This window comes from Panthera onca, chromosome B1, assembly GCF_046562875.1.
Source record: "Panthera onca isolate mPanOnc1 chromosome B1, mPanOnc1 haplotype 2, whole genome shotgun sequence".
In the NCBI taxonomy this organism is placed as follows: Eukaryota; Metazoa; Chordata; class Mammalia; order Carnivora; family Felidae; genus Panthera; species Panthera onca.
In genome coordinates, this window is record NC_138342.1 from 161665164 (window position 1) to 161677270 (window position 12107).

Below are 12107 nucleotides of genomic sequence, written 5' to 3' on the forward strand. Positions count from 1 at the left end.
GAGGATCTGAAGTGGGCTCCATGCTGACAGGCTGACAGCTGCAAGCCTGATGTGGGGCTCGAACCAACGAATAGTGAGATCATGACCTGAGTCAAAGTCATATGTTCAACTTGACTGAGCCACCCAGGCACCCCAATATAAAATCAATTTTAACTTTACACATACACAAGCAACAAACAATGAGAAAATTAAAATTGAAAAATGCAACTATATATACTTTGTGTATGTGTGTGTGAGAGAGAGACAGACAGACAGATACACAGACAGAGAGACATACATGGGAATGTATTCAGTGAGAATATGAAAGAGATTTATACTTGAAATACAAAATATTGCTGAGAATTTTAAGAAGACCTGAATCAATTGAGGAACATGGTGTGATCAATATTTTAAGATATAATTTTTTCCCAAATTGATCTATAGATTTAATGCAATCCTAAAATAAAAATCTTGACATTATTTTTGATGGAAAATTATAAAATGATTGTAAAATTTTTGTGAAAATAGAAATATAATAACATAATGTTGAAGATGAAAGAAAAAGAAAACTTTCACTGCTTAATATCAACACTTTCTATTCAGTGATCCATTAATTCTTGTTTTGTGTGTGAGGTAGTGATAAAAGTTTATTTTTCCCATATAGATATATAATTGATCCACAATTGTTCAAAAGAACATTCTTCTCTCCACCACATAGCAGTGGCGCCTTAAGAGTGGAATCTCTATTTTTTTTTGTTGGTTCCAAAAACAGACCCACAATATACACATGTCTTATTTACTCTTGTTTTTAATTTTTTAAAAACATTTATTCCCTTTTTTAGAGACAGAGAGAGACAGTGTGAGCAGGGGAAGGACAGAGAAAGAGGGAGACAGAGAATCCAAAGCAGGTGCCAGGCTCTGAGCTGTCAGCACAGAGCCCGATGTAGGGCTTGAACCCACGAACTGTGAGATCATGACCTGAGCCAAAGTCAGATGCTTAACCCACTTGAGCCATCCAGGCACCCCACGTCTTATTTACTCTTAAGTATAGTTGGCTATATTTATATTAGAAAAATATATGTTAAGTCAAAACCTGTCACAAGAAACACAGGTCATACATTATTTACACTATATGATGATAAAAAGGATTAATTCACCAGAAATGTGTATATATATATACGTATATGTATATATGTATATATATGTATACATATGTATACGTATACATACATATGTATATATATGTATATATATGTATATATGTATATATATGTATACGTACGTATATATATATATACACGTATATATATATATATATACGTATATATATGTATGTATATATGCACCCAACATCAGAGCATCTAAATATATAAAGCAAACGTTGATAGATATGAGCAGAGAAATCCATAGGCAGCTATACAGTAAAAGTAGGAGACTGCAGTATCTCACTTTCAATAATAGAACATTCACACAGCAAATCAACTTAAAAAGAACACCCTTGAGCAACCCTATAGACCAATGGGACCTAATAGACATATATGGAACAGTCTACCCAACAGTAGCTGAATATAAATTCTTAAGTGTACATGAAATATTCTTTAGTATAGATGAAGTATTAGTTGACAAAAGAAATCCTAACAAATTAAGAAAATTTATGTCATACCAGGTATCTTTTCTGACCACAATGGAATGAAACTAGAGATCAGTAGCAGAAGGAAAACTGGAATATTTACAAAAATGCAGAAATTAAACAGTACATTCTTGAACAACCAATGAAGAAGAAATAAGAAGGAAATTAGAAAACTTTCTTTTGGAGTATTTTTTAAGAAAATATCTTGAGACAAATGAAAATGAAGACACAGCATACCAAAACACAGCTTAGGGAAGCCTGGGTGGCTCAGTTGACTGGTTAAGTGTCAGACTTCAGCTCAGGTCATGATCTCACAGTTCATGGGTTCGAGCTCCACATCCAGCTCTGTGCTGACAGCTCAGAGCCTGGAGCCTGCTTCTGATTCTGTGTCTCCCTCTGTCTTTCTGCCCCTCCCCCACTCAGGCACACACACACACACACACACACACACACACACACTCTCTCTCTCTCTCTCTCTCTCTCTCTCAAAACTAAATAAACATTAAAAACAATTTTAAAAAGTAGTGCTTAGAGGGAAGTTTATATCAATAAAGGCCTACATTTTTTAAAAAGTAGAAAGATCTCAAATAACAACCTAATTTTACACATCGAGAAATGAGGAAAAGAAGAACAAACTAAAGCCCAAAGTTAGCAGAAGGAAGGAAATAATAGAGATTAGAGCAGATAATAACAAAATAAAGAATAGAAAAGCAGTTGGGGTGCTCGGGTGACTCAGTCAGTTAAGTGTCCGACTTTGGCTCAGGTCATGATCTTGCAGTTTGTGAGTTTGAGCCCTGGGCTTTGTGCTCAACAGCTCGGAGCCTGGAGCCTTCTTCAGATTCTGTGTCTCCCTGTCTCTCTGCTCCTCCTTCATTCATTCTCTCTCTCTCTCTCTTTTAAGAATAAACAAATATTAAAATTTTTTTAAAGAATAGAAAAGCAATTGAAAAAATCAACAAAAGCACTGTTTTTTAAATGAAAATTAATTAAACTTTAGCTAGACTAACACAAAAAGAGAGAAGACTAATATGAATAAAATCAGAAATGAGAGAGTAGACCTTACAACTGGTGCTACAAAAATAAAAAGAATCATAAAAAATTATTATGAACAATTACATACCAACAAACTGGAAAACCTGAAAGAAGCGAATAAATTTCTAAAAACACCCAGCTTACCAAGGTTAAATTATGAAGAAATAGAAAGTGAACAGATCAATAACTAGTAAGTTTGAACCAGTAATCAAAAACGTCCCAGCAAATAAAGTCCAGGATAGACTGGCTTTACTGGTGAATTCTACCAAACATTTAAGGAATAATTAATACCAATCTTCCTCAAACTCTTCCAAGATATTGAAGAAGAGGGAACACTTTCAATCTCATTTTATGAGGCCAGCATTACCCTGACACCAAAACCATACAAGGACACCACAAGAAAAGAAAACCATAGGCTAATATCTGTGATTGGTATAGATGCAAAAGTCCTCAGCAAAATACTAGCAAACAAAGTTCAACAGCACATTAAAGGATCATCCCCATAACAAAGTGATATCACTGGGTTGTAAGGATGGTTCGACATACAAAAATTAATCAATGTGATATCTCACATTAACAAAATGAAGAATAAAAAATGGCAGGGTCATTTCAATGCATACAGAAAAGGCATTTGACAAAATTGAAAACATTTTTATGATATAAACTTTTAACAAATTAGGTGGAAGGAGATTACCTCAATATAATAAAGGCCATATATGAAAAGCTCACAGCTAATATCATACTCAACAGTGAAAAACTTAACCACCACATCTTACTAAGTCTAGTAGTGGAAGCTCTAGCCAGGACAGTTAAGTAACAAAAAGAAAATAAAGGCATCTAAATCAGAAAAGGAAGAAGTAAAATTGTTCCTGTTTGCAGGTGACATGATTTTATATTTTGAAAACCCTAAAAATGCAATAGGATCTGCTGAAATAAATACTTGGGAATAAAATAAATAAAATACTTGGGAATAAACTTAAGTAGGATGGTGAAAGACTTGTGTATTGATAACTGCGAGACATTGATGACAGAAGTTAAGTAACACACAAATGAGAAGACATTATAGGTTTTTGATTGAAAGAATTCATACTGTTAAAATGTCCATACTACCCAAAGTTATCTGCAAATTTGATAACATTTCTATGGTATTTTTGACAGAAATACAAAAAACAATTCTAAAACTCATGTGGAACCACAAAGTACCCTGAAGAGCCAAAACATGCTGAGAAAGAACAAAGCTGGAAGCCTCACACTTCCTGATCTCAAAACATACAGATGACCCTTGAACAACATGAGTTTGAACTGTGTGGGTCCACTCATACACAATTTTTTAATAAATACAGTATAGTGCTGTAAATGTATTTTCTCTTCTTTATGATATTCTTAATCTTTAGCTTACTTATTAATACAGTACAATATATATATATACATATATATATATATATATATATGTATATATATATAAATTGAAGAAGAGGGAACACTTTTATGAGGCCAGCATTGGCTGTTTTAATTGACTGTTTTTATTGACTGTTTATATTTTAATTGACTGTTTATATTATCAGTAAGGCTTCCAGTCAACAGTAGCCTATTAGTAGTTAACTTTCAGGGAAGTCAAAAGTTATACACAGATTTTCAACTGCATGGGGGGTTGGTGCTCCTAATCCCTGTACTGTTCAAGGGTCAACTGCGTTGCAAAGCTACTATAATCCAACAGTATGGTGCTCATATAAATACAGATACAGACCAATGGAACAGAATAGAGGGCTCAGACATCAACTCATGCATATATATATATATATATATATATATATATATATATATGTATATAGTCAACTGATCTTTGAAAAAAGTGCTGAGAATACACAGTGGGGAAGAGAGTCTCTTTGAGAAATGGTGCTGGGAAAACCTGTAGGATATCCACATATAAAAGAATGAAATTTGACCCTTTCTTTACACCATACACAAAAACAATTCAAAATGGATTAAACACTCAAATGTAAGACCTGAAACTGAAAAACTCCTAGAAGAAAACTTAGGGGAAAATCTTCATGACATTAGCCTTGGCAGTGATTTATGGGGTTGCTTATTTTCAAAAAACATTTTAAGTATTTTTAATGTACTATCAAATTTTATTAAAACATATAGGATACTTTGGTAAGTATACAAGTTAAAAAGAAGTTTCTCATAATCACAGTATTCAAGAAAAATTTCCTTTAACAATATAGATGCATATCTTCTTAAATGTTTTTCTAAGCAAAACATACATATACTTTTTTTTTTACTTAGAGACTATTATGGACAACTTTTAATATCTGAAGATATAGGTCTATGTCATCATTTTGTGACATATAGTATTCAATTTAAAAATGAAAAATAACTCATTTTAAAAATCCATCATTATGAATATTTAGACTACTTCCAGTTTTTCATTGTTGCAAACACCCTGTAATAAACATTATTATATAAATATACCTTTAGAGCAATTGTCCAATTATAGTCTCAGAATAAATCCCTATAAGAGAAATTCATCAAAACATAAATATAATATATACACTATCATTGTCTTTGATACCTATTGCCAGATTACCTAGTTGTAGTGATAACCACCAATCCATTATATCAGGTTGTAACTTTTATAAGTTAGTTACTATTAAGTAGTCAGTTGCATATGTGAATGGTATACTTTCTGAACTATAGAATATCTTAAATTTTAGTTTATTTTTCTATCCTATTGAATTTTCTGTTACTTTCCACTGTGTCATTTAGTAATGAGCTATTTCTATAACAAGTGCAGCACAAATAGAAAATACACAATACAGGGGTGCCTGGATAGTTCAGTCAGTTAAGTGGCAGACTCTTGGTTTTGGCTCAGGTCATGATCTCATGGTTTGTGAGTTTGAGCCTTGGGTAGGGCTTGCGCTGATAGCATGGAGCCTGGTTGGGATTCTGTCTCTCTCTCTCTCTCTCTCTCTCAAAATAAATAAATAAACTTAAAAAAAGAGAAAATACACAACATACTTATCTGAGATTACAGGAATTTTTGAGACTTTCTTTATATGAGAGATGCTTAGTGTATTTTTACCCTCTCCCATCTCTCATTGCACTGATTTTTGTTATGTAAATTGGAATTTTAGACCTAGCCTACCATTAATAAATTCCTGTTTTTAAAACATGCCTTATTTTGGTTCCAAAATTTTTGTCATTTTCAATTTTGTACTGAAGTTTTCAACAAACATTTTGACTTTATTTTATGCTTAACTGTTTTCATTTTTCATGATAAAGGGTGATATTTAGATTTTAATTACATTAAGATCCTTTTCCATCCAGAGACATTGGTATTCCCAAATCTTACCTTGACTGTCCTTTCTTTCTTTTTTTAATGTTTATTTTTTTTCTCTTGAGAGAGAGAGAGAAACGGAGAGAGAGAGAGACAGAGAGACAGAAAGAGAGAGAGGGAGACACAGAATCCAAAGCAGGCTCCAGACTCTGAGCTTTCTGCATGGAGTTGGATGCTGGGCTCGAACCCATGAACTATGAGATCATGACCTGAGCAGAAGTTGGATGCCCAATGAACTGAGCCATCCAGGTGCCCCTTGACAGTCCTTTCTTAATTCATTCAATAAATTGTATCTGTATGTGAGTATGTGAATCATTCTGGTTCTTATGACAATTGTAACAAACAATAAACATTCATTTCAAAAATACAGGTATGCAAAATAATGAAACAGTGATCATTAATTTTAGCACCCACGAAGATTATTGTTAAAATATTTTAATATATAGTTGCACACATGTGTGTGTGCATATATATTGGTGTTTTTATATTTTACCAAATGTGATTGTACTTAGAATTATTGCATTTTTTTTTCTTTTTTATTCTAAATTAAAATTCATATATTTAGAATGGAAATTTCAAAGTACTTTGTTTTATTGACCTAAATAGTTTCTGAACATAGGCAAATGAACAACTTACAGAATTTTAGGAAGCTGCTTCTATTACAAAACTAAGAGTATTTGCAGTTGAGGTAACAAATAATTGATTTTCTGGAATTAATTTTTATTTCCCTGATCCTTTCCCTTCAGTTAATTATAACCTTCAAGTTATTTGTGTTAGGGCTTGAAAAAAAGAGAAAAAAGCACCACTGGCATTTTGTTTGTGTTATATTCTATTTTGTTTTCTCTTGCAGCAACAGTCTGTAACAACATTGGCCTGGAGAAAGGACATTACCAAAGAAATCCTCAGAAACTGAACTAAACCAAGAAGGGAAAAATAATTTCACCCTCAACTCTGTTGGCACTACTGACGGTTTAAAGTATGAAATAATAAATCATCAGCACTTGAATCACCAAAATTATGTCTGATGTTTTCTCTGTATTTTCAGTCTCAGCTTCCACCCTATGTACTCCAACATGAATCCATCAGAGGCTCTGAATCAGGTGAAAGCAGCCTAAGACCCTCATCTCATGAAGCCAAGAGGGCCTGCCAGTTCACTCTCAAGAGTGAAGTATACAGTGTCACGTTTTTCCCTTATGCTCCTTAGGTTGACCCGAGTCTTCTTTCCTCAGTCCAACCTCCCTTCTTCTCTTCAGAGCTCCTGGCTTTCAGCTAGCCTGTGACTTGCCCCAGTGGCACTTATGAAAATAGGATCCAAATTCAATCCAATGCTTCTCTCTTTGAAAGCTATATACATGCTTGAGCCTGTTGAGACTCCTATTTACCAAGAGCAGATTTACTGTAGAGCTAAGGAAGCAAAAGCATCAGGGCCACTTACTTACATAAGGCTCTTTTCAAAGTCAGGACCCAATTTTATATTCTCTTTTTCAGAGATAGTTCATCAAATTTGATAGAGTTTGGGCCCTACAGAATCTGAATTTTCCTCTTTGCCCCAACCTTGGCAGTGGTGTGCTGGAGCCAGTTCGTACCAGCTTACAAGAATTCATTACTAAAATTTGAGAAATTTTGCTCTCATATAAAAAGACAACAAATTTTCGGGGTGCCTGAGTGGCTCTGTTGGGTTAAGCGTCCGACTTTGGCTCAGGTCATGATCTCATGGTTCATGACTTCAAACCCCACGTCGGGCTCTGGGGTGATAGCTCAGAGCCTGGAGCCTGCTTTGGATTCTGTGTCTCCCTCTGTATGCCCCTCTGCTGCTTGCACTCTATCTCTTGCATTGTCTCAAAAATAAATAAATATTTTTAAAAAATTTTAAAAAAGACAATACATTTTGGTGAAGATGTGGAGAAATTGAAACTATTGCCCACTGTTGGTAGGAATGCAAAATGGTGCAGCTGTTATGGGAAAAAGTACGGTAGTTTTGGTATGGTAGAAAAGTATGGTAGAAAACTACCATATGATCCGGCAAAGATGGAGAAAAATCATTTTGCTTTTAGATTAGAAAAGGGAGATGGATATGGAAAATAGGAGGGTGCCACTGAAATAAAATGTTTTGCTTCCTGGAAGACCACTTCTCTATTACTCATAATTTCATACAAATTGTGTAAAAGGCCAGTGAAAAGTTGGAAATTGGGTGGTTGTGTAAAACTTTGAGGATTTAGAAAGCTTATGAAAGAAATTGAAGAAGACACAAAAAAATGGAAAAAGATTCCATGCTCCTGGATAGGAAGAACAAATATTGTTAAAATGTCGATACTACCCAAAGCAATCTACATATTCAATGCAATACCAATCAAAGTAATACCAGTATTCTTCACAGAGCTAGAACAAATAATCCTAAAATTTGGATGGGACCAGAAAAGACCCCAAATAGCCAAAGCAATCTTGAAAAAGAAAACCAAAGCAGGAGGCATCACAATCCCAGACTTCAAGCTATACTACAAAGCTGTAATCATCAAGACAGTATGGTACTGGCACAAGAACAGACACTCAGATCAATGGAACAGAATAGAAAACCCAGAAATGGACCCAAAAATGTATGGCTAACTAATCTTTGACAAAGCGGGAAAGAATATCCAATGGAATAAAGACAGTCTCTTCAGCAAGTGGTGCTGGAAAAACTGGACAGTGACATGCAGAAGAATGAACCTGGACCACTTTCTTACACCATACACAAAAATAAACTCAAAATGGATGAAAGACCTCAATGTAAGACAGGAAGCCATCAAAATCCTCAAGGAGAAAGCAGGCAAAAACCTCTTTGATCTTGCCCGCAGCAACTTCTTACTTCACACGTCTCCGGAGGCAAGGGAAACAAAAGCAAAAATGAACTACTGGGACCTCATCAAAATAAAAAGCTTCTGCACAGCGAAAGAAACAATCAACAAAACTAAAAGGCAACCGACAGAATGGGAGAAGATATTTGCAAATGACCTATCAGATAAAGGTTTAATATCCAAAATCTGTAAAGAACTTATCCAACTCAACACCGAAAAAACAAATAATCCAGTGAAGAAATGGGCAAAAGACATGAATAGACACTTCTCCAAGGAAGACATCCAGATGGCCAACCGGCACATGAAAAAATGCTCAACATCACTCATCATCAGGGAAATACGAATCAAAACCACAATGAGATACCACCTCACTCCTGTCAGAATGGCTCACATTAATAACTCAGGCAACAACAGATGTTGGCGAGGTTGTGGAGAAAAAAGATCTCTTTTGCATTGTTTGTGGGAATGCAAGCTGGTGCAGCCACTCTGGATAACAGTATGGAGGTTCCTTAAAAAGCTAAAAATAGAACTACCCTACACCCAGCAATTGCACTACTAGGTATTTATCCAAGGGATACAGGTGTGCTGTTTCGAAGGGACACATGCACCCCCATGTTTATAGCAGCACTATCAACAATAGCCGAAGTATGGAAAGAGTCCGGATGTCCATTGATGGATGAATGGATAAAGAAGAAGTGGTATATATATACAATGGAGTGTCACTCAGCAATCAAAAAGAATGAAATCTTGCCATTTGCAACTACATGGATGGAACTGGAGGGTATTATGCTAAGTGAAATTAGAGAAAGACAAAACTCACATGACTTCACTCATATGAGGACTTTAAGAGACTAAAACAGATGAAAATAAGGGAAGGGAAACAAAAATAATATAAAAACAGGGAGGGGGACAAAACAGAAGAGACTCATAAATATGGAGAACAAATTAAAGGTTACGTGAGGGGTTGTGGGAGGAGGGATGGGCTAAATGGGTAAGGGGCACTAAGGAATCTACTCCTGAAATCATTGTTGCACTATATGCTAACTAATTTGGATGTAAATTTTAAAAAATAAAAAATAAAGTTAAATTATAAAAAAAAACTTTGAGGATTTTTATTCCTATTTAGGAAACACAGGGCTTAGTAGTTCTGTATCAGTCAAAATATGTGCTGTTACTCAGATATACTTTCGTATGAAGTCATTTAATAGTAAATGTAAATTCTCAAATCAAAATGTAAAACCATTTCTTCATTGCTTATTGCACACAGACTTTGATCCCTGACATTTTTCTGGAATCACTCTGGAAAAATTCCCTTATCTCTACAGTGTTAAATTCTATGGATTCATCTCAGTCCTCTTTTTCTGTTTTTGTTTGTTTGTTAGTTTGTTTATAATTGATTATTCCTCATTTAAAATTTGTTCCTTCTTTCATTTCTGAAACATTTCATCTCTTCTGATTCCTAGTTGCACATCTACCTCTGAGAATTCTTTCTCAATGTACTTTGTTACCATCCATTTATTTTTCCTTAATATTGATGTTATTCACCCTTGACTTCCATCTCTTTTCATTGTACACCAGCAGTTCATAACTAACTGTGTGCATCATTCTACCTGGGAAGATTTTGCAAAATCCTTATTCTGAAAGCACCAACTGTTGAAATTTGTATTCAGTAGGATATATCTCTGATAATGCTGGTTATTCCCCTGATATAAAATACTCTTCGTTGCTGTTAACTCAAATATATATATATGGAGAGAGAGAGAGAGAGAGAATCTGAAGTGTGTGTATACACACACACACACACATACATACACACACACGTATAGGTCAGTGTTTTATCTGAGTTCATATGCCAACCTAAATTCCTGGTAGCCTCATGATGAACTAGACACAGATTACCAAATTAATTCTTGTTGGTGATTGTACCTCTCCCTAAGTGTGGGTCATTTTTTGAATTCCTGGGTAAAAGAAGAGCCCAACTTAGATAGGTAGAGCTCAGGACATGCAGAGTACTCACATATGGATCCCCTAGGAAAATATACAGAGCCTGCCTGCTTCTCCAGAATTATAATTAGAAACCGGGACACATTCCAAAGGAGAATGATTTCATCTATGAAACTTGAGATGATCCATACTAACATGCTCCCCTTTGACTCATAGCTTCAGCTGAACACTATTTAGATGGATTCTGATGGATGGTTTATGTCACCTTGTACAGGTATGGCCCATTTTCTGGGCAGTGGAGTCTGTCCTTTATTTGATGATAGACCTCCAGGCTTCTTCAGTCTTGCAGCTCTGTGTTCTCAGCACAGGACTCCATAGTTGCCAACAAAACTGAAGAAAGTGTGGAAAACTCACTCCTGTCTGCTATCACTAACTGTCAGTGATACAAAAAATTTATTCTTATGGTGGATTGGCTCAATTTAGTCACATAGTCCTAACTTCAAAGGAGGCCAGAAAGCATCAGAACTCATGGAATATTTGGGGACCATTATTGTCCCTACCACATATGAAATGGAAAAAAAATTAAGGCTGTGTGATATCTGTGATAACTGTGGCCTGCCACAGTTCCCATGTTAGAAGACCTTCTAAAGAACCTTTTGACAGGGCTGCAGTCATAGATTTGACTAGATCAGCTCCTGTCACTCATAAGTCCCTATAGAATCAGTTTGTTAGTTTCTGGGTTGGATGTTAAACAAATTTCTGAGGTACACTGACACTGGAAAAGTGCCATTGCTGTGCTGACAAAGGCTTTAGCCATTTCTAAAAGTTGGACACCCTGGATGCACATAAGTATGTGCATAAACTGAGTGCCATGTGTGACAGGCACAGGAATGTTCCTTACAGTATTCTTGCTATAAGGAGCATGAGTGGTGAAGGGCCTGAGCTGACACACTCTGAAATACACAAGTACCTTTTTATCGAGGTCACACTGCCCATGATCTGCTCTCAACCAGTGGTGGAATGTTGATCAACATACTAAAGCAGGCATTCCTAGGAGACTTAGGACTCCTCTGACAGCTGACTCTAGCTTGAAGACTCCCCAACAGTCCTGATGAAACTTCCTTATGTTGAATGAGCCCTCCTTAAACTATGTGAATCCTAGATTGCTGCCTTCCAGTTTTCCCTCCCTCTCTCCTCTCCTTGGGGTCAGACTTGCTTCAGTCTGCCACCTTTCTCAGCCTTTTCATCTTTCTCCCCATTTTCCACATAGTGGTTTTCCTCCTAATAAAATCTGTGCACATTTAGTCCTGTCTTGGCATCTGCTTCTCAGAAGATCCAGGTTAAAACA

General features: G+C 35.5%; 1 protein-coding gene across 4 annotated transcripts in view; it reads left to right on the forward strand.

The window, feature by feature from the left end:
* The window catches only part of LOC132691800 (disintegrin and metalloproteinase domain-containing protein 5-like), a 134351-nt gene extending 127355 nt beyond the window's left edge, over nt 1–6996 (forward strand). For 3 of the 4 annotated variants that reach the window (XM_078445527.2, XM_078445529.2, XM_078445530.2), the window contains one exon: nt 3800–3941. In XM_078445527.2, coding sequence (XP_078301653.1) covers nt 3800–3920 — 121 coding nt within the window. In that variant the 3' untranslated portion in view covers nt 3921–3941. Of the gene's footprint in view, nt 1–3799; nt 3942–6831 lie in introns of those variants that run through there. The other variant, XM_078445528.2, reaches the window with a different exon arrangement.
* Nucleotides 6997–12107: the final 5111 nt, after the last annotated feature.